This window comes from Falco punctatus (assembly GCF_963210335.1).
Source record: "Falco punctatus genome assembly, chromosome: 6".
Classification (NCBI taxonomy): domain Eukaryota; kingdom Metazoa; phylum Chordata; class Aves; order Falconiformes; family Falconidae; genus Falco; species Falco punctatus.
The window spans coordinates 32,643,978-32,670,501 of NC_137585.1; the positions used below are offsets into that span (position 1 = coordinate 32,643,978).

The 26,524-nt window shown below is 40.3% G+C and overlaps 2 protein-coding genes across 2 annotated transcripts; both read right to left on the reverse strand.

Annotated features, from left to right (window-relative positions):
* Window position 1: 1 nt before the first annotated feature.
* On the reverse strand, window positions 2-10,917 carry LOC308066263 (BPI fold-containing family C protein-like). Its single transcript, XM_080393319.1, has 9 exons — window positions 10,055-10,917; window positions 9,907-9,967; window positions 8,311-8,402; window positions 6,533-6,706; window positions 5,506-5,559; window positions 4,362-4,532; window positions 3,662-3,729; window positions 2,205-2,247; window positions 2-1,189 (listed from the first exon to the last, which is right to left on the reverse strand). The coding sequence occupies exons 1-9, from the start codon at window positions 10,175-10,177 to the stop codon at window positions 1,073-1,075; spliced, it is 903 nt and encodes a 300-aa protein (XP_080249445.1). The 5' UTR covers window positions 10,178-10,917; the 3' UTR covers window positions 2-1,072.
* On the reverse strand, window positions 8,310-26,392 carry LOC308066264 (BPI fold-containing family C protein-like). The gene is made up of 6 exons (XM_080393320.1): window positions 19,598-26,392; window positions 18,623-18,748; window positions 16,171-16,282; window positions 13,962-14,090; window positions 11,058-11,117; window positions 8,310-10,118 (listed from the first exon to the last, which is right to left on the reverse strand). The coding sequence occupies exons 1-5, from the start codon at window positions 19,617-19,619 to the stop codon at window positions 11,093-11,095; spliced, it is 414 nt and encodes a 137-aa protein (XP_080249446.1). The 5' UTR covers window positions 19,620-26,392; the 3' UTR covers window positions 8,310-10,118; window positions 11,058-11,092.
* Window positions 26,393-26,524: the final 132 nt, after the last annotated feature.

Genomic DNA, 26,524 nt, shown 5'->3' on the forward strand with positions numbered 1-26,524 from the left:
AGAAATAGGGGTCCTCACCTCATACATTTTTATTACAGGTCCAGTAAGGGTAGTGTGGGCCAAGTTAAGAAGAGGAAATCCTTTTCCTAGTTTATCTTTGGAAAGGATAAATATAAATACATATTAATGTAATAATAAAATGCACTTCAGAAGCATCTTTCTCAAGGAACTCAATTTGTTTTGCAATTTCCCTTTAATCAGCTGTCCTTGTGCTTCTCAAGGAAGCTATTATTCATATGTGCTAAAAAGCAAAAAGTCCTGTGAAAAAGTTGCATATAAACCTCTTACAATCCCTCAGCTGTCTGACGCTGGGATATGACTGCCTTTGCTCCTCTCCAGATATCTGCCTCACAAGATCTGGTTCCTGCTGTTTCCCACTCTGACTTATTCTCCATCTTCCTTTCATTTTCTTCTCTACCTGATCCTCTAATCCCATCGGTCCCCTTATTCTCATCTATCCCTACTTCCATGGATCAAGCCCCAGCTCTATTCATATCTGCTTTTCCAAACATCTGACTTTTGCAACCCTCCCTTTCAGTCTCTTTCCTTTCTCCTCATCAACAGCTCCCTTCCTTCCTCAGCAGTCTCCTCACCTCTCTTTACTTCACAGGCATCTTTTGTACTTTTCCACCTGCTTATTTCCACCTTCACCTCTTTCTTCCTCATCCCTCGGTCTCTGCACCCCACTGAGCTGACTTTCTACTTTGTCCTGCCTGTGGCAGCAGGTGAAGCACAAAAGCAGAGGGAGGTGATAAAGGCAGAGATGTTACCCCCAAAGCCCCGACCTGCAAGTGTGCCTCGGCGCTTCCCCAGTTTGGGCCATCCTCCAATCATGGCTTGACTGTGTCGGGACAAGACCGAGGCTCTGCTGCAACGCTGCATCCAGTGAAAATGAAACCCAAACCCAGTGTTTGGAAAGGAGCCAAGACTTGCTCTGTCCCAGACCCAGATCCAGGTGACCGAGAGACCAGGACTGAAGTCCAGTGCAGAGTAGATCTGTCCAGGTGCAGCCAAACGGACAGAAACCCTCCCATAACACAGCATTTAAAGCTGGCCACTCCCTTTTTCTGTTTTAGTCTTGCTTTCCACCAGCTGTGCTCAAGAACTGGTCACAATCCTTACCATTGATTACTGGGATCACTGCACTCCGTAAAGTGTAAGACAGAAAATTCTCCACCAGTGACATCTGCTGTGAGGGGGAAAACACATTTGGTGACTGTTGCCTGACGCTTATGGAATTGCAGCTTGACAGTGGAGATGGAGGGCTAGAACTAGAGTGACATGCAAAAAGATCAGATCAGAGCTTAGCAGAGAAAATCTCAGGTAAAAAAGATACTTTTTGGCTTAAGTTGCAGCGGAACAATGTAAAACATACATGGCAAAGAGGTGTCTATTTTTCTTGCAGTAAGTGAATTTGAAGTCTATTTTATTTTTTTCTGTATGTTAAGTATCTGGGTTGAACCTTAACTTTAGGAATGAAATCTGTTCAACTTCACTTTAGCTGCCAGGACTCAGTTCTCAGAGGTGAACTGTTCCCTGGGTGGTGAGAACTGCTCTGTCCTGGTATTCCGTTTTATGCTACTGTGATTAGTGTCTTTTCCCCTTCACCTAAAAGATGGAGGTTGGGCTGAGCTGCTGCAGAGTCGCACTGACCATTTCTCAGTCTACACTGAATGATCTAAGCAGTGGCATGGCGTTTCTTTTTTTATACTATTCGGTTGAAATGATTCAAGGTAATTCCTGAAACTGAGCTTAAGCCTGACTGTATTCGCTCCAGCTGCTACGCCTACTCCATCCAGCTGTGAATTCAGGCTAGAATGTGAGAAACGGCTAGAAGAGGTGCTAGCCCCATGCCTGCCTTTGTGCTGCTGGATGCAGAAGTGAGCAGAATCAACTATGACAGCTTGCTAGGTCAGGCAGACCCAGGCAGGCATTTCTCTTTGTTTCAATTAATGTTACACAATAATAACTCCATAATATTTGGAGCCTGTGATGAGAAAAAAAACCCAACCTTCCAAGAGGTATTTCCGCTTACTGGAAAGAAAAAGAAAAGCAGGGAATATACTATTTCAAAGCAGAAAAAGCAGTGGCAGATGATATCCCCAAAACAGATCAAGAATTGTCCATCAACAAATTCAGATTAATTTCTTCCATCTCTTGAAGGGCTCAGCTACCTTTTCTAGGCACTGAAACCATCAACTTACCTCAGAGGAGCCAAGAGTGGAGTGCAGCAGGGAGAAATGGAGCCTGAGGAAAAGAAGAGGAGGATTCACTAGAAAGGGTGAAGGCAAAAGTTATGCACACTGCTTGAAGGTTCGTTTGTGGGATTTCACAATTATTTCATGCCGATTCACACATTTAACTTTGCCAAAGACTCTTTGATTCCCAACAGCGTTTAATCAAAACTGGTACAGCTGCAAATGAGCTCTGGAGTCACTGGGATCTTTCTGATAGTAATCTTCTACAGTCAGGGGTAGTCCTTGGCTGTGACCATAATAAGACTTAGGAAACCACATTTTTCTGGAATTGCCATTTCCTGCAATGGCTGAACGACACATTCTTCAAATGTTCATTATGATTTGAATAAATTCATATCCATTCTTAACCATTATGATTTCTTAAATTTTTCCACTGATACCTGTAAAGCGTTCTCAGATCACAGTAAATATAATCCTGGGGGAAAAAACAATATTTTGAAGAACAGAAGAACACATTCTTCTGTCAAAAGCTCTAAAAGACTGGCACCATTACTTCTTAAAATTACACTGATGGGCTCTGAATGATCACTCTTAAGTCCTATTTTCCTTTAAAAAGGTCCAGTGACCAAAACTAAGAAAAAGCTGCTCATGTTTTTCTTTAACAAAAATCTAATAGGTTAAAAAATATCATATATTCAGGAATTCTGCCCCTATATTGGCATATAGCTCTAACAAGATGAAACACTGATGTGGGCTACTTGCCTGTAAGTCTGTGCTTCTACCCACCTGGTGTATTTAGGGAGAAAGTGCTTGTATACCCAGCCCAGTTTGAAGTGTGAATAAAATTTAAGACAGCTGAGAACACCCATAACTGTAGGAAAGAACAAAACCAGCTAGATCTAAGCAAAATCAAACGGGTTCTGAGCTTTACTTCAAACTACAGGCACCTTTCTAGTCTCATCTGTTTGATGGTGTGGTGTCTGCTGTTGCAGTATGTGCTCTGTAGTCTCACTTTTCCCTTCCTCATGGGTGTACAGAGAGCTAGTTACAGTGATCCAGTACCGTGTTTGGACTTTTGCAATCCTGTTTATGATGCTCAGCCATGGCATGGCAGCAACATTTAGAGGGTTTCAAATAAACTGCTGGACTTCATCCTCCAACATCAGCACAGACTGAAACAAACGCCTTTAAGATAACAAATAAATTGAACATTGTCATCTGGAACGGTATTTAACCTATAGGAAGGGGTAGTATCATGTTGTACAAAAGACATGGTTGTTCCACAATATTATTATATTTCATCTGAAAGACCAACTTGTCAGAAGTATCTTAGAGCCCCTGTGAGGACGAAGGTAACTAATTTTCTCATGGCGAAACAAGCACTGTCAGGCTGACACAGCGAAGTTCTACTGTGTCCTAATGTTGGGATCATTAGTGTGGCTTACTGAATTTTCCTTGGTTACCTCTTCAGAAGTAATGAGATAATCAACTTCTGTTTGGTTATTGTCAGATTGGCTCTGGTACTGGCTGTCTGCAAGGAAAAAACAAAACAGTCTTCTGTGACTATGCACAGATAGATACTGCCTTAGCTACAGGCACAAACACAATAGCTTTTGTGACTGGAAACACAATGTATAAACCTTGTATTTGGTCAATATATGTAGATAGTGAAATAATTTGTGAATTTATCGCTTTCTGCCAGCAACTGAGATTGCGTGAGTGAAGTGATAATACTGCCTTGATGGCTTCCTTATCATTAGGATCATTTAAGTCCTTGCATGGCTGACACAATTGGCTCACTTTCAACCTAATGAAAAGATGTCTGAGAACACACCGAACTGTTTTACAGCAAACAAGTTAGGAACACTGGGCATCAGATAATCAGATTTTTATATGTTACAATTTATTCTTGAATAATCATTCAACCTCCCACATGGAAAAAATGGCTTTTGTAAGTAGTTCTCTGCACCTGACTATTTAATTCTACACTATATGGTGCACGTTTCCTCCCTGTGAAATGCAAAAGACCAGTGTGCATATTTGTTGCAGACCAGTATATGCTATTTTATGATGTTCTCTATGGTTTTCAAAGGATCTGGAAGATCCCTGTGTGATTTGTTCAGCCCCAGCACTGAATGTTACCTTCTAGGTCATGTTACTTACTAGATTCCCTGTAAAGATGTGCTGGGTGGTTGAATTTGGCAGAACAGCAAATACTTCTACACAGCCAGTGACCTGTAGCGTGCATCTGTCTGTATTCAAACTGACCACAGGTGGTGATGTAGCCATCAGCTTCAGCAGCACCGGGCACGCTGTTACGAAACTCAGAGCCATCTGTGGAATTTTGAAGAGGGAAAAAATGCTGAATGCAGAGCTAAGCTTTTTTTAAGCTACAGCTTCTGTGGCTGCATCGTAATCAGGTGCTATATACCAAACCTCTCATTCATTAATCTATATTTTAAATAGTTAATTTTAATTACACTAACTGAAATGACAAAATTAGTATTGCATACACTCAGAGTTTCAGAGACCATAAAACAAATTATGAAGTTTTAGACCCACTGATATTGAACATATATAAATAATTTAAAAGTTGTTCCTGAAAAATATATTTCAAGAAGAGAGGATTAGCACTGAATGTTAAAGAAATGAGGGAAATGAGTGATTCTAGAAAAAATAATTTAATGACCCTGACAATATAAAGAATTTGAAAAACAGGCAGTCTTCCGGAGCAGACAGTCTTTTGAAAAACAGAAACTTCTAGAGGACAAAACTTTAGTTTACAATGCCACAGTTTCCGAATTCAGTCATTTTATAGTAAATGTTGTCATGTTAGGGATTTTTATAGCATCTCGTAGTATCTTAATTTCTTGCATCCCATTTATAGACTTGGCTACTCATGGCTGTTACTTCCCATTGTATATAATCTCCAGTAGTCATAAATTTGATATCTTTGCACAGAGAAGCCAGGCTATCAACAGTAAAGATACCATTACCTTGAAGAAGAACAAGAGGAGACTGGTCTTACAGAAGTCTACCACTTAGTTTTTAGAACTGTTTCAGAGACTCAGAGCAAATCCAGCACTCAGTGTGGTAGAGAATGACTACAGAGTAATGTGATATAGTTAGGAAGAACATAGAGTTATGATGGGGTAGATGTATATTTGAATCTTGCACTAATCATAAACCAGCTCAGTTTCCTTGTCTCCTCCAAACTTTTGCAAATGATCTAGTACACAGATAATATCCATAAGAAACATTAGCTACTGCTCTTCCTTAAAAGGTCTGTACAAGTAAAAGTACTCACCTCAGGAACAAAATCTTTGAATAAGGCAGTATTTAGGTTAAAAGTAGTAGCAAGCTGTAAACAAATAAAATAAATTAGATTATATCATCTTGAAAATGAGGTTTTCCTTGGGGGAAAAAACATATTCTGTTTACTTTAGTTTTAGATAATCCGTGTTTTGACTTAATATTTCCTTGCCCCAGAACGATTCCTAAAGAACCCACGGTACTCTGTGGGACAGAAGGAGACAGATTTCTCACGGGCATGGTTCAGAAACGTGTGCCACTGAACAAGCATTTTCTGTGAAAGAACATACATGGTGTCCTGCTTACTTCCTGCCTTTGGGACTTTCTTAGATGAAATATACTGAACTATCAGAGGCAGGACTCAAAAATCTCACTCTCCCTTTTGCTGCTGACCAATGTGACTATGTTTGTCAGTGCTGTTTGTGTCACGAATTTTTACAAAGACTCTCCTAGCACTATTTCAGTTGGCAAAACTTACTGGAAACTGACTATTAATGCCAGCGTGGAAACACCATTTCTGAGAGAAGTCTTGTATGTTCTTCACCCACAGCTCAAAGCTCAGTTTCCTTCTACCTGCTCCTTGCCTCACTCTGCTGTTCTGTTAAGTCTGAGGGTTTATTCTAGCTCTCAACGTAGGCAATACATTTGTTGTGGGCTTCTATGCAGCAGACTGTGGCTTCAGTACACTTCTTCCTGTCTCACCTTTCCTTTTCTATGTGGAATCCATGCAGAGAAAAAGCTTTTTTTTTTTGTTCTTTCTGCAACTCCCCTAACACCAACTCTGTGATGTTTATGCCTGTCATTCCTTGACCAGAGCTTCCAAGAAGTTCAGACTTAGGCATGAGGGAGACTTTGACTATTTTAAATCATAACATACACAATGAATATCATGTATCCCTCCTACAAGTGGTAGAAGTGTGACCCAGCTCTGTGTGAAATGGCAAAAGTAATGTGTTAGTCTCCTTTGCTGACTATCCATGCTGCTGATATTTGTAATTCTATTAGATACAAATTAAACTTACCTCTTCAGAAATGGTGATGTTAAAGGCTCCTGCTCTGTAGTAAGCCAGTGAAGCAGACTGAAGAAAATAATTAGAGACTCCAACGTATACCATGGAATCATCCTGGTTTGGGAGAGCAAATGGAGCTGGCACAAAGGGAGGGTCCGTGTGACTTCCTACTGGATAGACTGTGCCCTGCAAAAAGCCATCAAGTATTTTTAGTTGTAAGCATTTGTGTCTGTCAGAATGCATTAGCGGTGGTTGAACAGAAAGAATGTTTCCTAATTGGAAGAAAAGGTTAACATTAAAGAAAACCTGAAGTAAGCAAGTAAGTTTGTGATATGCCCTAAAAATCAGCAAATTCAGGCTCTTTTGTAAAATACAGAAATTACAGAGAAAATCTGGCCTCCATCCTTTCAAAGTGTGAATTTGAGCATTCAAGTGAGTGTTCTGAACTACAGCTATGAGACACCAAAAAAAATATCCTCTGGACCACAGTTTAATTTCTCTTGTGGCAAAGACACCTTTGTTAATTTAATTCTAAGGGTGACATTTCAAAAAAATCTTCAGGCAGACCCAAAAAGCACTGGAAGTTGCTTAGGACAGGAACACAAAGGAGTCTTTTAATACCAGCTAACTCTTAGCCCTGGTCCAGCTTCTGGTCCTTCAAGACCTAGTTTGTGTGCTGCACATGTGTGCGATCTTGGTTCAGTTATACTAAGAAAATAATGCTTAAAATGTGAGAAGGTATGTGAGCTCAGGCCATTTAACACAAGAAAAGTAAGACCAGACAGTAAGTAGTGTAATTACTGTAATGGTTAGTAGCTGAAAGATTCAACGGTAAAAATATTGACATAGAAAGCTATAAAATCCTAAGAAAAAAGGGAGAGTTGGAAGCTGGCAACTCATAACCATCAAGAATCAGCCTGTTCCAAGCAGCAGTAAAGACCAGTAACTTCCTTAACTGGTTAATAACTGACTTACAACAACTCATCCAGTATCCCATCAGGGTGTCAACATGTTTAAGCTTAGCCTGTAAGTTCTAGTTAGCTGTAGTAGCTGATAAATAATTGCTTAGTAGTTTCAAGCTATGTATACCTTGCTTGTGGAGTGTTTTTTGTGGGTGGTAAAAGTTGCTTGAACAAAATAACCAAGAGGGAGAGTTTCAACCGTAGCTCTAGCACATCTTTCTTAACTGAAGTCGGTTGTGAGAGCCATGGGGATGCTCTGAATTACAAGGACTGTTGAAGCTGCTGTAAAAGCTGGGCATTGCTGAGATATATCTTGCCAACAAAGGTGAAAAATAGATAAGAAAGGAACTGCTGTGTGCTGCTCAAGGACTGTCTGTGAGAAGTCTTTTTTTTGTGTGTGTGTGTGTGATCTGTACATATACAAGATGTTGACTCATCTCAAAACAAATCCTTTGGATTGCAATGACATTAGTAGTCATCACGAATTATGTATCACTGGTAGCAGGTGAACACCAAGCAGCAGTGGAAAAGCTGTGTATCTAAAGAATACTTTTATGCTGTTTATACAGCACCTCTGAAGAGTTTCAGTTCTGAAATAACAGAACTATAAACAATAGCTTTGGTTAATTAACAAATGCAGTTAATTTATTAGATAAACAACCATATCTGGTTTCTAAAATAGATCTTGACCAGAACATCCAAATGTCTTATTGCTTTTCTAATTAAATATAGGAGAGGCTGAGTAAGACTGTAGTGAAAGAAAATGAATCAACACAACAGACAATCAGAAAAGTCTTAGAAAGCACACTGATATTAAAGACAAATTACCTTCAAATCCAAGTTAATGTGTGATTTGAAGACTGCTGGAGAACTGACTAAGGAATAGTCTATTTGTGCAAAGGCATCAATCTGGCTTAAGACTAGAATGATGGACAAAAACAAAACAGCTGTTATTACAAAAACACATCACAAACAGTTATTGTTTAGGCAAAGGCAAAGGCATTATAGAAATGATGAATCTGAAGAAGAATGGTAGGATAAGGAAGAAGAAAATAAAAAAAACTTGCTATAAGGGAAAAAGTGAAAGTATTCCCTCTAGAAAAGTCACCACTTCCTCCTGGTTTAGGCCTTGTTCTCCTGTTGTTCACAACTCAATACACTCCTCAGAAATCTCCCCCATGCCGTGAAAGGAGTATCTAGGGCAATGTCCTCTTTTTTGTTATGTGTTTGCACAAGAGAACTAAATTGCCCTACACAATTAGTAAAATACTGGTAAATACTACTAATTACTTTGGAAGATGCCATTAGGACATTTTTACACATATCAGTGTTGAAGACAAGGGATGCTTGTTCACAATAGAGGGCCCTTTGTCAGACAATATGATTGATGACTTTTTCTGAAAGGCACTCACATGCAGCTCCAGTCTGACTGTTATTTTTGATTGGACTGCAGGGTCTGTTCATAGTGTATAAAAATCCGATGAGTTAAAGAGAAATGGTGAATTCACACAGAGATTATGAACTCCTCAATATGACAGCACAGCTAGGAGTTCCCTTGAGCCTGCTGTGTTTAGCTATGTGCTGCATAAAAAAATAGTCTTGATAACCATGATTTTCAGTAATATTTGCCACTGCTTGGAACATGGCAGGTATAGGCCAATTCAGGAAAAACAAAAGTCTACTTACTCTGCTTCTAAATAGCAGAGCAGATAACAGAAACATCCACAATGCAAAGTGAATAGTGGGAACAAACTCTCTGACCTAAATCATAGTACTTAGTGGAATTAAATGAATTTGAATTGACAAAACCTACAAATATTCTTAGTCTTGAGAAAATAAACCCCACCAATAACAACAACAAAAAGAAAAGAAAAAAAAAGCTGTGGGATTGATTATAGTAGTGAAAATCTTATATTTATATGCTTTTTGGACACAGATGTCTATTGTCTTCATGTCTCTGCAAGAGTGACACAGGAATTGCTACTGGTGTGAAAAGAAACACGCTTAGTGTGACACCGTCTTCCTGCAGCATCTTGTTATCTCACTGGACTCAAGTTTCAGGACCACAGTGCAGGATGGGATGTTTGCTAGGTCTTTAGCAGATTATTGCTAAACCAAGTTTTTCTTATGTCCACAACACCAAAAGCACAAAAGATCAAAATGAAAATATTAGTCTCAAAATTCTAAGGAAATAGCACAGGTCAGCTACAACAGACTGAAAGATTACAGGTGACTTGCTATGGGCAAAGAAGAAATCTGAATATTTTACATAAGATGCATGCAAGAGATTTCTAGGGTGGATTACGGAATAGATAAAGTACAGAACAATGGCTCTGGTTTTGTTCCTTCACATTTTTTCACCATGAACACAGGAAATGTGTTCTATGAAAATGACTTAACAAAAAGCTGTTATAAATAACTCACCCTTATGCTTTCTAAGCTGTGCATCCATCATTTGGATTCTGTCTTTGATATTTAGGCATAGCTATATGAAAAGAGAGACAAGTCAGTAATCTAAGTCCTGTACTTCAACTCTTCCCTTCACTAGCTGAAAGCGTCTTTGCAAACTTACATTTTTATCCAATGTGGTGTGAATTGGGTTCTCAAGATAATCAGATAGAAGGCTGTAGATCCAGCTGGAGGAAAGGAAATTAACACAATGACTTTTTACTACAGATTGAAATCTTTGAAACATAAAATCTGGTAGACTGGGACATCAATGTAATTTATATTACTAAGAAGCAATTACAGCAATATCAGTAGACTGAACATTTGACTCTTTATCAATTTATGAGTCTCAGACAAATACTAGGGGTTCTCAGTCTCATAAAAGCTGTTTAGAAGGCAATCTGCAAAGCTTTGAATGTTCACGTTAATATGTTGATAAACAATGCTCGACTAGCCACATTTTGTCTAAGACAAAAAAATGTCTAGAAGAACAAAATCAGAACTACAAGCATTGTTTCATATTCTCTTTTGAAAGTTTTATTCTTAAATTGTAGGTCAGCTTGTCAAAAGGCATAATCAGTCTAGACCACCTTCATATCTGCAAACCTCCATTTGCAATCTTGTACTGTTTAATATGCTCAAATGGCAATTTTTTCATATGCAGTATGTCTAGTCAGCTCATTTGCTGGCACATGCACTAAGAAGCATAGATTAGCAGCACTTCACACACTCAGGAAAGGAGCCCAGTTTTGAAACCAAACCTTTAAAAATCTATTTTCCTAGCCTTCAATAGTTAATTGTATCCTGTTACTGGATCCCTAAAAATAAAAATTTGAAAAGTGACCCTTATGCTACAAACCCTGCTACTCCCCATAGACTGATTAGAAAAACTCCTGTACATACCTAGATCCTCCATTTAACTTGACTTTTACACTATTAATGGTCAGTTGGCAATTGTGTAGCAATACAGACAAGCGGCCTGTGCTATCCCATGACACTTTGAAGATAACCGCAATAAACAGTCCTGAGATGGACACAGTAACTCTTCCTTCGTCTTTGCTGCTCAGACAAAAAAACAAACTCAGTCAAGGAAACATTTACTTTATGGGAACAATTTAAGAAACTACCTGTAAATCAAGTCTGAAAGGACTTCTTTCTTCTATCATCTAGAATGAAGAATGGGTTTTCTATGGAATAAAATAATTAGGGACATGTATGGTATTCAAAAACAGATTATATGCATAAATTTCCAGTACACACATTTTCCAGTGTTGTGCAGGATTTGACAAGTTTGCAAAAATGTCACAATTTCACAGCAACACAAGCCTTCGAGACAGATCACCCTGAAGGCCTCTGGAACTGCAGCAGCAGAAGCCAGTTAGTTAATAAATACATAACTAAGTTGTTCTCAACTTTGCAATTATTTCACTTTCTTCTTTCCTGTAACAATTTTCAATAACCCCTTTAAATGTATACATTCCTCCATTCTTCGTTTTTCCTGCTAAATTACTCCATTCCCCTTTAACGCAACATTCCCCAAACCATTAATTCTCCTTTCTGTAAAAATCCCTACTAAGACCCCAACAAAAATATCCTTATACTTAATTCCAGCAAATATAGGTATTAGGACTACAGTTAGGAATTGTAGAAGCTGTAGACCAACCAAGCACGATACAGAGAGCTGAATGGATGTTAGAATAGCCTTATAAAAAAAACCTCCTCATCTACCACAACAGATCTAGCACCAAAAGCATCACTTTTCACCCCTTCATCCTGATTACTCAGTTTTATTTTCCAGGCATTACTACAGTGGCTGCACCATACTACAGAGAACGAGCCCAGCCCAATATGAAGTTCAATCCGTGAATATCTCTGCTTTTCTCTTTATTTTTCAGGCTAAGCAAAAATCCTGGGGAAAGAAGTTGTAATCCCAAAAAATTAATCTTACCCCAGCCCCAAGCAATAGACTATCCCTGACCAAAGCAGTGAGTAGTACCGCCAGCCACAAAGTCCCTCCTACCACCACTACCACTTTAAACCTCATCTTTCAGTCCATACATGGGCATTAAGTGGCTATCTGGACAAAGCACCACTCTTAAACTCCTCATTTTCCAGTCCCTAACCAAACCACCATCCCACAAGCCATTAGGAAAAACATTTTCCCAAGGAGCATTGTGCAGCACTGGGACAGGTTATTTGGAGAGGTTGTGGCATCATCATCCTTGGCTAAACACCACTAGACAGCTGACCTGATGTAGTCTGGTGACTGCTCTGCTTTGAGCAGGAGGCTGGACAAACTGACTTTCAAGGATCCCTCCAACTTCGGTTTACCCATTTTACAGTGACAGGGACCATCACAAAAGGATCTGAGGCCTCCTCCTCCCTTTTTGAGCTACTTGGGAGATGGGGAGAGGCCCAGCTACTTAGGGTGCTCTGTTCCTGCATCCTCATATCTGCTCTTCTTCTGGAGGAATCCTGATTCAATAAGGCAGAGTCTCAGCTCCAGGCCTCCAGGAGCAAAGGACTGGCCACGAGATTTTCAGACTGGCAGAGCACTCTGGGACACAGTGGAGAGGAGGGTTACAGTGAGAGCTGGAAGTACAGGGATAACACTATTGCAACTAAAAAACCATGGCAAGACGCATCTTTACCCTGGGAACAGCTTAGGAGGGGTGGGTTGTCAGTGGCCTCCCTTGGGAAGCTCATTTTCAGCTGGCCCCTTTTTAGTCTACCATGCTGAAAGCAACATGTAGGACTAGGGAATGGAGAGGATGAAGAGCAGGGCATATTCAGTATCTGTCTAAACCTACACCATTCACAAAACATCATATTCAACAAAGCAGCACAGATTGTTCCTTCTGACCGTCAAAAAAGCAAGAAAAATGCTTCATCGTCTAGCTCCACCAAAGCTGGCTTTGGCCACCTCCACCACAATCTGCTTCGCCAAATCCTGCATACCAGCCCGCCACCTCCCTTGCTGCCTGTGAAGTCTTTGGAGTTTTATACATCTGGGGTGCCTCCAGATTATGTCCAGGTCCTCACCCTTCAGCAAGAGGGAAAGGTGGCTTCGTGTTTGGGAACAGCTGATTTGCCCTGCTGAACACAGTATCCTTTTCCTCACAATCTTGGCATGACAGAAGGAACAACAGACAGGCTGGAGGCACAGTGACAGCAGTTTCCTGACACCAGTACTGAGAATGAATGCAGAACTGCATGTCCGTGCTCCTTTGAAATCATGACATGCTGTGAAACTTGCAGCCTGGTGATCCATCTTGCTGTGCTATCTGGCTCACAAACAGACCAATGCCTACTGCTGTTATCAGTTAACCATTAACCCAAATTGCAGAGATTAGCACCTTGCAAACTTTTCTGATATCCCAGAAGTTTTAGCGCTCCCCTCACCCTCAAGAAAATCTAAAATATTATATTAAAATTCTGTAGCAAAAATACTGAGATAAAAAAGTGGGAAAATCAGTATGCAACCATGTCATTAAAGACAATCTCATACTGTTCATGAACCTAAGTTAGTTTTCCATAGCGACCCAAATTCTGGAGTTTCCAAAGTTCTGAAAATTTGGCATTGTGACAGTGCCCTTCCTTTAATAGCAGCACTCTGCAAGTGAAGGTACACTCTACCAGCAAATAGATAATTAGCTATAGAGTCAGCTTTCCAGTTATACTGTACAAAGAAAGTAACAAATGGGACCATGCAAACTCTGTGGTCCTGAATATTCATGTAATATAATGTAATACACAGTCTGGAAAAACTGAGCATGCTAACAGGTGTCTGACCTTACACTTCCCAAAGAGATAACCTGTGGCGTAGAATAATTTAAAAAAAAAAAACCACAAAAAAACATTAGTTGGCAGGGGATGTTTCCTTCTTAAGAAGTTGATTCAATTAGTTCTTAAATGATAAATCATATCTGACCTGAAAAGTAATAATTACCAAGCACATTTCTTAATTCCATTTGCAATACTTCTCCCAGAACTGCTCCTCTCCCACTTGTACCTCTCTGTACAATACTTACAGCAGCCATGCATTCATTCTCCAGTCTGCACTGATCGTAGCAGAGGCATGTGCCACTGACAGATGAATGCCAATGCCAGGAATAAAGGAAGCAGAAGTTTCTGGGAAATCTACAGCATTAATTCTGAGCCTACAAAATACAGAAAGAGAGATATTAGACTGCATGTTGACAGAGTAAGAAGAACTTCTGATCACTGAAAACCCTTCTGCTACAAAAAAGGCAAATGCTTCGGTAGAAGAATTTATCAGAAATGACTGACCCCTATTAATTTTAGAAAAGACAGACACTTGTACCATTACACTTAGCAGCATCCTTGGAAAAAAAAATCCTTGATATCAGGCCAGGCGAAAAAGGATGTCTGGCCATAACTAAAACCTCCCCTTGGGATTAAAAAAAATCCTTAAAAGTGAAATGTGCTTGCTAGGGGAAAATAAGTCTGTTAAACCCAGATGCTACATCTGTAAATAAATTCAGGTTGTCTGAATGCTAGCATTTGGTGAAGAACATCAAAGCTTCTCTTTCCCCATTCTGCTCCCCTGCCTCAGCAAAGAGCTCTGGAGAGGATTCATTTTTCTAAACAAAATCTTACTTGAAGATTTCCCTGCCAAAACAAATATTTCTGATACTCAAAGATATTGTCTTTCAAATGGGTTTGTTGAATTGAGCTGAACATTGTGAAGATATCAGTTGTAATCTTATCATGTAGCATTCATTCCTCATTGTTTCCTGATATCTGGCAGACATCTCTGAAACAATTGCCTTTAATCTATTTTCCCCAAGGCAGAAGGCACCGGTGGCTACTTTTAGTTAAAAAGACCATTATTTTTCAATAACATCTTGGGCAGTGGTAAGGCTGCCTTTAGCAATCTTGTTTGCAGTGGGCTAAAATCAGATTATCCATTGAGAAGATGGCATATTTCAAGAACTATGGTTAGGAGAATGAATTGGAGGTTTCAAGATCATATAATAATTTAGGTTGGAATAGGACCTCAGGAGATTTTCTGGTTCAACCCCCTACTCAAAGCTAAGCCAGCTCGGGGGCCCTGCCCACTCAAGTCTTGAACACCTCCAAGAATGGAGATTCCCCAACCTCTCTGGACCTGTGTTCTGGTGCTCCCTAGCATTTTTTCCTAACATCTAATCATAACTTTTCTTGACATAATTTATGTCTGCTGCCCATCACCCTTTCACTATGTACCTCCAGAAAGAATCTGGCTCCATATTCTCTATAATCACCACCCAGCAGGCAGTGGAAGATGTTCAGTAAGACACATGCACTTCTCCACCATAGTCTCTTCTTCTCCACCCTGTCCAAACACAGCTCTCTCAGATATGCAGGGATTAAGAGTGCAAGAATGGTATATTAGGTATAGATAAAGGATGCAAACCCTATCCAGCAGAAAGTACATGAAGCCTCCCAGATTGGTATTTCTTGCTCTCGGTAATTTCTAAGGAAAAGGAAGTAAAACGATACTGAGCAGCAGAGGTTAGCTTGATAGTAGTATTAAAAGACCAGAAGTTTCTGATTTTGTTTATAGCTTATTGGAAGATGGGATTGAAGGCTGTAGAAAACCATTTTGTATTAGTCACCTTACTTGCAGAAATTGTAGGAAACTCTATAAAACTGTTTTTTGAAAAAAGTAGAAATACTGGGTGCTCCTGATACAATTATTTTCCTCAGCAGGAAATAGGTGTTGAGCCCTATCCAATCAAAATGCTGATTTACCATTGTAAATTCATCCAAAAAGATGCTGTAAAAGTCATCTTCCCGCCATGTCAGCCCAGAAACACTGTCCCCCTGCACACATCTTCATCTTATCTCTTTGTTGGCCTTTCCTCATCAAACAAACAAATTATTTTCACTGCTACGGGTCCTTCATAGTAGCACTCTGTTAGTAGCACTGATTCTGCTCTCTTTCCTATCCATCTCCTCTGCTGTATCATAGCTGTGCTTTCATCTGTTTTGCCCAAACTCTGATACCAACCAAATGAAAAAACAGCCAAGGTGCTTCTTCAGCAGCTTTCTAAAGCTCATCTCTGAGTGCGGTAGAAGGAAGTACTTACAAAACAAATCAGTGTTTAGGCAGTGAGAGCAGAGTTAGATGAACCACTGAAGTTCTATAGCGAACAAAAAAATGGCTGCATATTACTATGTGGTAATAATAATCTGTTTTGTCCTAAAACTTAGAAATTTATTTCCTTTACTTACCTTGAAATGACATAGTTCACCTTAACAACCAAGAAACTCTCCTGCCCACTGAAGCTTGGAAAAGTCTCTTTCAATACCGCTTGCTTCAGGAGCTCCATCCCAATCTTCCTGCCTACAAGGGGACAGAGAAAAGCACATACCTTGCAGATTGGATTCAGGCACCCAAAGGTCCAAATATACTGCCAAATAATTTAATAATCACTTTTAACACAGTTCTTGAACACTCTGATTCTATGATCCTTACCTAGACCTCCTTCCAACTACTTATACAGCCATTGATAGCTTCTATTAGCTTCACACACAAATCATTTAACCCAAGATCAAGACAATCTCTTAGGATCATCTCCTCCCTGAGTTGTATTCTATATTCTAGAACTCCTGTCAGGTTTCTGAAACTGCTATATTTCCTTCACTTCACTCACAATGTGGATAGCCTTAGGAAACACTTGGTCATTGTCTTTATCTCTGAGTGTCTCACACCTGTTGGATGAAAAAGCCAGTTAAGAAATAGCAAGGTGACTTCTATATGTAGTGTTTACTTACAGAAGAAGTGTGATGTATCTATCTTGTGCTGCTATATCAAATACCAAACTATCTGGATTGTTGCTTGGGTACAGGAAGTTGTTTGAGGTTTAATGACAATCCTTTTAAATGTTTTCTTCCCATTTCTTTCAGAGTATGTACATTTTGGCACTGCACCTTACCCATTACAGAATGCTGCAGATCTCGGACTTATTTCCTTACCTTCTCTCCTTGCATTATGGAATCCCTTTCTTGAATGCTTCAATGCTACTTGTGCATTGGTAAAACACACAGACCCTACCATCAACAAACAGAACATCTTTAAATCCCAAATTCCTTGTGTCTTCCTTCTTTTTGCTCATCTGTGATGAAGACACTGCTAAAACTTCAATACCAAATGATGTACTGCTTTCAGATATTGTTAGCATGAGTTTCTTTAGCTTTTGGCTTCACAGTTGCTGAATACAAAGTATCTGCTCCCGCCCCACCCCCACAGGCCTCAGTATATTAAAAGCACAAAGAATTGAAATAAATTATAACTCAGCATGGGAATACCTTTTTATAAAAGGCATCTTTTATGAAGGAGAGGTAAGTTATGATTGCTTGGGAATTCCTGCCTCCAAAGCAAAATGTGGGCCCTGACTAAAATAACTTACAGCTCTCTTACGGCTGTCAGTGAAGGCAGCCAGTGATGCCAGGTGGTTCTCTCAGGGTTCTTGCAACAGGCAATGAGCATGCAGGCAGGATCTATTGCCTCAGTCCCCAAATCTCATATCAAGGGAAAAGACATGACAGGCACCATGCTCTTCAAATATGAGAAATACCTTTGGAGGCACACCGTTAATGTCTGTTCTTATTGCTAATGCAGGGGTGTGCAAACTTAGTCTGTTCAGCATTCAGAGACCATGCTGAATGTCACAAAACCTGCTGGGCTCATGTAAGAAATACCGGGCTGAATACTCATTTCTAAAGGCATGAGAGATCCCTATGGAGCAATTTCTCCTGTGTGTCATAGAAAGATATGGAGCTCAGTTCTGTTTCGCGTGACCGATGTTTGCCCTGCACTTTGCAACTGCTCAAAAGCCTTTAAAACAATGCTCATACACAGAAATAAGTGGACCTGATCCTTCCTTTATCTTGAAGGCATAAACCCTGAGCTTCTACTTTTCATCTCACAAGTCCATTGTTTACCTGTCAGCATGTTCTGTACATAAATGACAATTAATCCTTAGCATGACCCAGCCTTTGTTGAATTTGTGCCTTGTTAAACTTTATTATTAATATTAATTCTGCAAACAATTGAAATTATACTGCATGCCCTCCACACCCATAGAGTAAGTCTTAGGTAAGAGACAGTGAAAGTTAACATTAATAAAGAGCAGGGAAAACATATTGTGGAAATTGCTGATATGCTGTTAAGGGGCAGAATTATGGCAGACAGTTACTAGATTTTTTTGAAAGAATGGCACATGCAGATGCTATCCCAAGCCAAATGGAGGTATGAGAGTAAAGGTGTGCCAGCTATGTGGCTGTTCCAAAACTGTAAGCTTTTCTCCCAGTTATGTCTTATTATCTTCAGTTAAATATTGCATTTTCAATCAGGTTGTTGACACTTTTAAAAAAGAAGCAATTATATGACCATCTTATTCTGGTTCTAAGAAAGCAGATCAATATGAGGAATGCAGTGGAAACACTGTTGGACTGTGGGAGAATGCAATCACCAGTGCAAGGATAAATTCACACCTGGGGTGCACAAAAAGGAAGTAAGTGAAAGAAGAGACAAAGAGTGTTCATGGTGTGAGGTGACAACAGGAATTAATTCTGTTTCAGTATTTACGGAGCTTGTTTCTACATTGCACCTTTATTAAGGAACTATATTCTGTGCATAGAGTGTTTATCATAAATTAACTTCTGGCAATGTCAGACATACCATAGTCCAGCCCCTTCTTAGTAATCCTCACTTTAAGACCAGGATTAGCCTCAAGCCGCAAGGACAGCCAACATAGCAGGAAAGAATACCATGTCTTCAGCATCTTCTTGCCTTTGTCACAGGGACCTGTCAACGACATTTGTGATGCAAACATGATCATAAATGATGCATACCACGAGCTGCAAAAAATCTGTATCCGTCACTTCCCTCAATGAAACTAGGACAAGGGTAGATGGTCAAGAGAGGTTTAGCCAATGATTTTACTGCACAAAGCAGTCAGTGTAGAAGCAGGCACAGGTTTCTGATTACTTGGATAGCACTTTGGCAGGCCTTGGCTGGTGCTGAGACTGAATGGTTCTGCTGCATTACTCTGTGCTTTCCTCACACCCACGTCTTGGCTGGTTTATTTTACCAGCTGTCCTACCTCCTGCAGAGTGAACAAGACAGAGCAATCCCAGCCAAGGAGAAGCAGGTCTGTCCTCCTAACAGAACAACACTCTTTTTACATACACCCCCCCTAGGATATACTGGATTTGTGAGTCCAAAAGTTTTTCAACTAGATCAGCTGGTCTAATAAAATAATAGGCCTCCTGACAAAACTTGCCTCCCGTTGCACACAAACGTCTAACTTAATCCAAACATTGACACATGAGATTGACTAAATCAGGTCACACGAGAAGGGAATGCAAAGGTAAATTCAAAGTGTATGAGAAAATTAGATGGTGATAACATGGGAGTAGAGAAGGGTGTCCTCACACAAGCTTGCAGCAGTGTCTTTCACTGCAAAGCAAGACCATGAACTGCTGCGCAGTGGGGCATAATCACATGACACAGGTTCACAAAAGCTGTGACAAATTATTTTTTTCTGGTACACTTTCCTAGTACAGAAGTAAGGTTCCTTTGTTCAAAATTCTTGCATTCATAGAATTGTAGAATCATAGAATGGGTTGGATTGGAAAGGACATTAAAGATCACCTTGTTCCAACCCCCCTGCCATGGGCAGGGACACCTTCCACTAGACCAGGTTGCTCAAAGTCCCATCCAACTTAGTCTTGACCACTTCCAGGGATGGTGCATCCACAACTTCTCCGGGCACCCTGTTCCAATGACAGCCACTGCTCAGTTTCCTAGAAATAACAACACTGTTTCTCAAGTCAACGTCAAATCTTCCCAGTGCTGCATTAGGAAACTGTTTATTAGGGACCTATGGTAACTTTGTCCTTACCACTGAGGGAGGTGGCACATCCTTTTCTAACACGTCTGACAGTAATCACAGTACTTGCCTATGTACAAAACCATGCTAATTAAAAAGTAGCAAAAAGGTCTTGCTAGTTTCACCAATGTTCCAACCTATAAGGTCATTCCTGGATTGCTAATAAGTTTATTAATAACATTGTCCTGGACAATTTATTCCATAATCTGCCATAAAACATATAAATGTATTTAAAAAAAACACAGAAAACATACAAATGTATTTTAAAAACCCAAAAACCCTCCCCTCTACTAAAAAAAACCCCAAATCCCACCACCCTTTGGTAGTCTTACTTCTGTGTTGGAATTAATATTATCAGGTCAGACTATAAACAATTGCAAATCCAAGATCTACTGAGTACCTCATAATACTGCTCTTTGGTCGATTTCTGAACTATAAGACAAACAAAATGCATTATCAATATTGCCTCAGTATCAGTTCTCAGAGGTATCTTTACAAAGTTACCCCACAATACTATACAAGAAAAAGTGGTTTCAGGGGAAAAAACATTCTGAAAACATAATCCATTTTGTGAAAAATTTTGAAAATCCCACCTTTAATTGGTTGTTCCATCTCTAGTTCTTATGCCTTTTTGGTTTTCTCTATTTTAAGCAAATCAAAATAAGTATTTTAAGGTGGCAATGTTATATATTATGCAGAACAGCCAGCTGGAGTCACAAACTTTTTCAAAAAAGTGTCCTAGTTTCTCCTGCACATGTGCCACTTTCTATCCTTATTATTAAAGGTCAATTAAAAATCAATATAAAACCAGGAAGACAGATTTTTCTATCATTAAAGTACACAGATACTTACTAGCTATTGATCTAGCAGGATTGCTAGAAGCATGAATGGAGGTGAGGTACCTCATTCTCATTGAATTTCATTCCCACTGAGGACAGAAAACAGCACAGACCAGAAAACGACCCTGCTTTGTAGTTAATGTGTTCTTGTTTGCATCTTAAATGTATGCCAGGTGAGAAGCTGAAAGAACAAACAACTGAACTGCCATGGCAATAAAAGACAGTATCATTTCATATTCCTTTCTCACACCAACAAGCTTTACTTTTGCACTCCAAGGCTGACATTCTTGGTTTCATCAAAGCCCCAGGCCTGTCAGATGCTGGGACTGATTGCCTAAGGTCAGTCAGATGACTAAGGCAGACAGGGCTGAGGAGAAGGAACCATCAGCTGCCTGATACTCTAAATCAGAGCTGCCAGTTGCATTGTCAATGATAATAGATGGCAGACAAATTGCTCTGATTTTTATCTTCAGTAACTGAGCATGCATCGACTAATTCCTAAATCACTCTCTTAATTCTTTTGTCTTCTCAGAGATAATGTACTCAAATACTTTAAGCAGAGGGAAAAGATGAAAAACTCCTTTGTTTCAGTCTGTGTACCTGTCTCACCCTAATGAAGTACTCAGCAGTCTGTAGATACCACATTTTGTTTCTCCTTTGTGAACCCTCTGCAAAAACTTCAAATAAAACTTGCAATAAAGATTACAGCTGGAATCTGCCTAAGAACTAAGAAAGCTTCTGATGAAAAAAATAAGTCACTGTCATTGCCTTGTACAGGCTTAACACAGCCATAAACTACACTATCTTAAACCGACCAACCTCTGAAATAGTGTACCTCTGAAAAAGAATTTTATCCTTGTCTTGCCTTAGTCCTGCACAAAACTCTCCAGTTGAAGCCCACAGAAGAATTTTTTTTTTGCTTCCCAAAATTCAGAAAAGAAACTTAATAGTTAACAAACACAAGACAAGCAGTTCTCAAACATGATAGCAAATATAGTGTCTACCCAACCTGAAGTCCAGACAGAGCACTTTAGTTTCACAAATATCTTCTGCTGTTATCACAGAACTGGGACTGGATTTTTCAATTTCCCCCTTGCTCCATTGTTTCTAGTTACTCTGCAGCACGCTCAAGAACAGGTAGGTTTTCTGCAGCTCACTCAACAATGTCAAATCAAAAAGGACTCAACAGCTTCAAGATTTTAACCCTTCATATACACCAATATTCCATATGGAAAACCACCTCTGAGTGAAAAGGAATACAAAATTTCTATGGTTGATAGGAGAAAGATACTGGCAAGAATGCTTAAAGAAAACAGCAAATGACACAGACAGGAGTTTGCTAAATCATGTAAAAGCAGGTGATCTCCACCTCTCCACAACTACTGGAAATACCCATGGAAAAAGAAAAACTCCATTAAGTTCCTGTTCATGGTCTTTCCTTTTCAGTATGGAAAACAATGCTATTCACTTCCAAACTCATCAGGCAGCAGGTGATTAGCTCAATGAAAACTTCAAACAGAATCCATAGGAGGCAATGGCCACCTCTGCCCCCACAGGTTATATTTCTGAGTAGGACTGGGACCCTCACAATATTTCAGAGGCTTTGCAAGGGCACTGTGTTACCACAGCTTTTCCCGAGCGTGGCTTGCCTACTGGTGCCCTTCATAACGCCTTTTAAAGACTTGGAGCAGAGTTGTCAGAGAATAAGTAACATAGCTGCAATGCCTACACAGAATCCATTAACAACGGATAACTATGTTGGGAGGCAGTTGTCTGATGAGCTGAGGGAAGAAACCACTTTCCACTGTTTGGATCCACTGAGTTCATGTTGCTGACCTCTGTAACTGCCCTGTCCTAGCACCTGAGACAGGACTACCAGGTTCATTTTCACCAAAGTCCATTTAGCAAAAAGAATCAGTGTTCTTGTTCTAGCTCTGCACTGCACACTGCCCTCACAGCTAAGAATTGTGAGTGTGCTATTAAGCTGGTCCCCAAGAGACACGGGAAGAAGAAGAAACATTGAGACCTTGAACAGGAATGCAGAAGGCATTATTTGTCTGGGATCTGCCCAGATTCAGACCTGAGTCCATTATTTGTGTAGGTCTGTTCTAAGTTTTCTTCTCTGCTTTTCTTCCAGTTGTTTGGCTCACTCTTTAGTCTCTTGCACAACCATTCAGTTACTTTCATGGAGCTGACAGCAGCACGAGGCACCGTCTCAACCTGTGCAGCCCCTACCGTGGTTCTGCATAAATTGCGGTCCTGTTAAGAAGTCAGTGTAGATCCCTAGAAGGTGGATGCAGTAATCTCACTAAGAAAAAACTGATGCTGTTGGTTGATGGTAAGATATAGGAAATTTTCCTCTAAGAATCTTCCTCCATGGGTGAAGCCTCTTTTTACCACCCAGAGAAATGTGATTTTGAACTGCTAATGCAAATATATCAAACTCTGCCTTTGATGTGCCACTTTAAAGACTTTTGCTCTGCACACAGCTCTCAGTAATTCAATACTGTAAAGAAGTATACAAATCCAAGAAAACACGGTGATGGCTAAAAACATTTGAAGCGACCTGGCAAACCCCAGAAAACCCACTGAAAGGTCCTTTGCTCCATATGACCAGATTTTAATCAGAAACAAAGAAGAGCCACATGAGTAAGCTTCAGACACTGCTTAAGGGTCATGCATAGACAGTCAACCTGAGGTGGTGTAAAGCAGAGCTCCACTAAATGTATTAGCTACAGAGCACTAGCTTAAAGGGCTTTAAAATACTTTTTAGGAGAAAAGTTGACCACCATCAAGCTGCAAGAAGTTAGAAGGTTCTTTCCACTGGCTTTGATTTGAACCTCCTCCCCCACTGGCACACTTAAAATGGTACTTTATACTTTCACAGAGCTGCTGCTGATACTCCAGCCTTCACACCCTTCTCCTCCTCCTTCCACCATTTCTCACATCTTTCAGTGTGACCCTAGTCATTCAAAATATCAGTTATCATAAGGATTAATACATACACATATAAATTTATTTATACATGTTATGAAATACACTCTTTGTAGTGGCAAATACAGAAAGAAAAATAACGGAAAAGGTCCACTGGCTCACAACCTTATTACTGCACTCAGCTTTCAGGAAAAAAATATTAATTCCATGAGGTATGTAACTGAACCAAAGAGACCTTTGCTTTTTATAGTTCTCCTCTGCCATGGGAAGCTGGCTGCAGGTCAACAGGGCTATAGCTATATTAAGTTTCAAATTTCTCAGGAGAAACCACAAGGTCTATCTGTAGGGTTTTACTTCGGTGGAATGGGTTTTATTGCTTATGTTCTACACTGATCATGTGGGGAAGAAAAACCGTCAATAAAACACTCTGAGTTGAGAAATGACATTGTCTTTAACAATCATTCTGAGCTACTGATAAAGAGCTTCCTTTTGTCACCACACTGTAGATTATTTTAATGAATTAGACTTAAAAATAATTCGCCATTTCCTATAAGCATGAACTATACTGAAAGTCACAGTTCTGTATACAACTATTTCTTCAAGCTTGTAAGCACACAGGTTTCCCAGACTATTTTGACACAGTGCCCTTCCCAGCCTGAGGTCGACTTTACACGTGGCCATTGGAAGTGTCCTGCCTGCGGACTGAGACAAAATTAAAACGGTGGAGAAAAAATATTACTCAAGTAACAGTCCTTCTAGAAAGATATTTAAGGGAAAAATAATGGTGGTTTTGGGTCATTTGAAATTTGCACAGACAAACTTGAAAGCTGTGGAAAATGTTTAATAAGTCTTTCATCATGATTGTTTCTTAGGAGGTTTTCCTGTTTAACACTTACTGCTCTGTGAAGAACGTGTCTAAGCCTTACATTGTGTCATGTCTCATAAAGTTCAAAGGAAAAATTAGCAGAACGCCAGCGGAAATGCTGACCTGTAACTGGTGTAACTGGTTACCCAATAATGACTACTATAGCCAGCTCCTGAGAAATAGAACAATTTTATTTTGCACAATTAGTTTAGCTTGTGCAAACTACTGAAATGGTGCTTCTGCTGGTACACAACTGTACCCATGAACATTTCTCATACTAGGGAAGCCTCCTCCACCCTTCCTAAAAAGCACAAAGTTGCCCTAGAGCCACTGGGAACACAGGAGGTGGCTGAGACAGGGACAACACTGAAGGACAAAACATAGCAGGATGTCCATGGCCAGCAGAAAATGGTTATGATGTTGCGGCAGCAGCATGACTCACTTTGGATTCAACCCTCTTCAAGGGAGAGGAAAGCAAAGTTCTGACAGGCATGGTGCTCCTGATCCCTCCTCACGTGTTCTCCTCCTTTCAATCCTCTTTGACCCTGCCTTTGCCACTTCCTTCCACTCTCATCCCCCTCTGTCGCAGCAATCTGCTGTTCTGGATTTATCCAGGATGTGGCCCCATGAGATGGTGACTGCATAAGCGCTTCTCAAAAAGGGGTAGTGGCAAGGTGCAGTACGCTTCTCAGGAAATCATTTATTTTAATGCTTGCAGTTGAGGGCCTGGTATGTAACATCAAGCTGACTGTAATGGGCATCAGCTCTTCCATTTTTCAACGAGTGGTATTCCATTTCAGTAGTCTCTTTGCCTTTCCCTTTATGATCTTCATCAATACAATCCTTTCCTTTCCACTGAGGAATTTATTGACATGTTGAAACCAGGTGATGTTTACCCTTCACTCTGAGATATATTTGACAGCAAACTCTAGAGTAAGGGAAATTTAGCAACCACATTTACTTGGGTTGGATGACCATGTTCAGATAGCATAAAGGAGATTTCACCTGTAGCCCAGAACAGAAGTTTTGAAGTTCCAGTCTCCTTCTTCTGACTGGCTCCATAGGTGTGGAAAGGACACAGATAGGATGAAGGGTGAAGCAATGTGAATGGTGCCATAATAAGCAGTTCTACTTGGTAGCAGCTGTGCAAGCTAGGTCTTTCAAGCTTACTTTCCCTATTATTTTAGGGCTATATTCTTAGAAAGTAACTCAGTTTTCCTGTACCTCATACTTCTATTATCCATGCAGAAGTGATGTAACTAAATATTATTAGAAAAACAGACAAGATGATCTGAGAATAAGCATTGCTCGGATGTTACCTCTTGATTCACTGTTGTCTGAAATTTAATGTTAAAGTAAAAACTTGAATAAACTGTGCTTGTTATGTTTTTCCCCAATTGACAGTACACTTCTGCAAAGTGTGTATTTCTAGATGAAGCTGCATGTATGTTTTGGAAAAGATCCAAGATCTTTTTTCCAAGTATGACAGATAAGGGGTAACTAAAGCCCGTAAACTTAAGTTTGTGCCGCTTTCTACTTTTGGTGTGATCATTCAGTTCAGTAGCCCCCCTTAAAATACCGTGTTCCTTTATAAAACTAGACGCTCTTGGGTGCAGTGTCCTCCTTCAGCCCTTCCCCTAGCATATTTTTATGAACTTTGTCAACAGCAAAATGCCCAGCCATCACCAGGCTCTCCTCGGCGGTTTTGTTTTTAAGGTAACATCTAAACCGGTGTGACACTGAAGGGGAGCGAGGAGAGAAGAGCGGCCCAGCCCACCCCTCCGCACGGCAGGGGGCCGCCGGCGCGATCCGTCACTGCTGCCAGTGGCTTATCGCCTCCCAGGCACGGCGGGGACCAGCCGCTGAGGGGGACAGGCCACAGCTGAGGGACAGCAGCAGATGCGACCAGCGAGCGCCACCCGCCCGCCACCCCTCTGCCACGTTGGGGGGGGGGGTAGGGTGTGTCCGGCTCCCGCCGGCGCATGCGCGGGCCCAGCGCGAACGCCCAATCATCGATGCCGCCGCGTGGCAAGCCGAGGCATCGATCAGCC

Bases quoted from the DNA above. Each gene is read 5' to 3' on its own strand.
- LOC308066263 (XM_080393319.1), bottom strand. From the start codon at position 10,177: ATGTTTCAAAGATTTCAATCTGTAGTAAAAAGTCATTGTGTTAATTTC. The intron at 8,403-9,906 runs GTGAGTTATTTA...CCATCATTCTAG, and splicing joins ACAGCTTAGAAAGCATAAGG to TCTTAAGCCAGATTGATGCC. The intron at 1,190-2,204 runs GTAAGTTGATGG...TCCCCCTCACAG, and splicing joins CCACTCTTGGCTCCTCTGAG to CAGATGTCACTGGTGGAGAA.
- LOC308066264 (XM_080393320.1), bottom strand. From the start codon at position 19,619: ATGGCAGGGGGGTTGGAACAAG. The intron at 18,749-19,597 runs GTGATCTTTAAT...TGTCGTTGACAG, and splicing joins GGCAGGGGGGTTGGAACAAG to GTCCCTGTGACAAAGGCAAG. The intron at 16,283-18,622 runs GTATGTCTGACA...GTCCCCTTGTAG, and splicing joins TAAGAAGGGGCTGGACTATG to GCAGGAAGATTGGGATGGAG.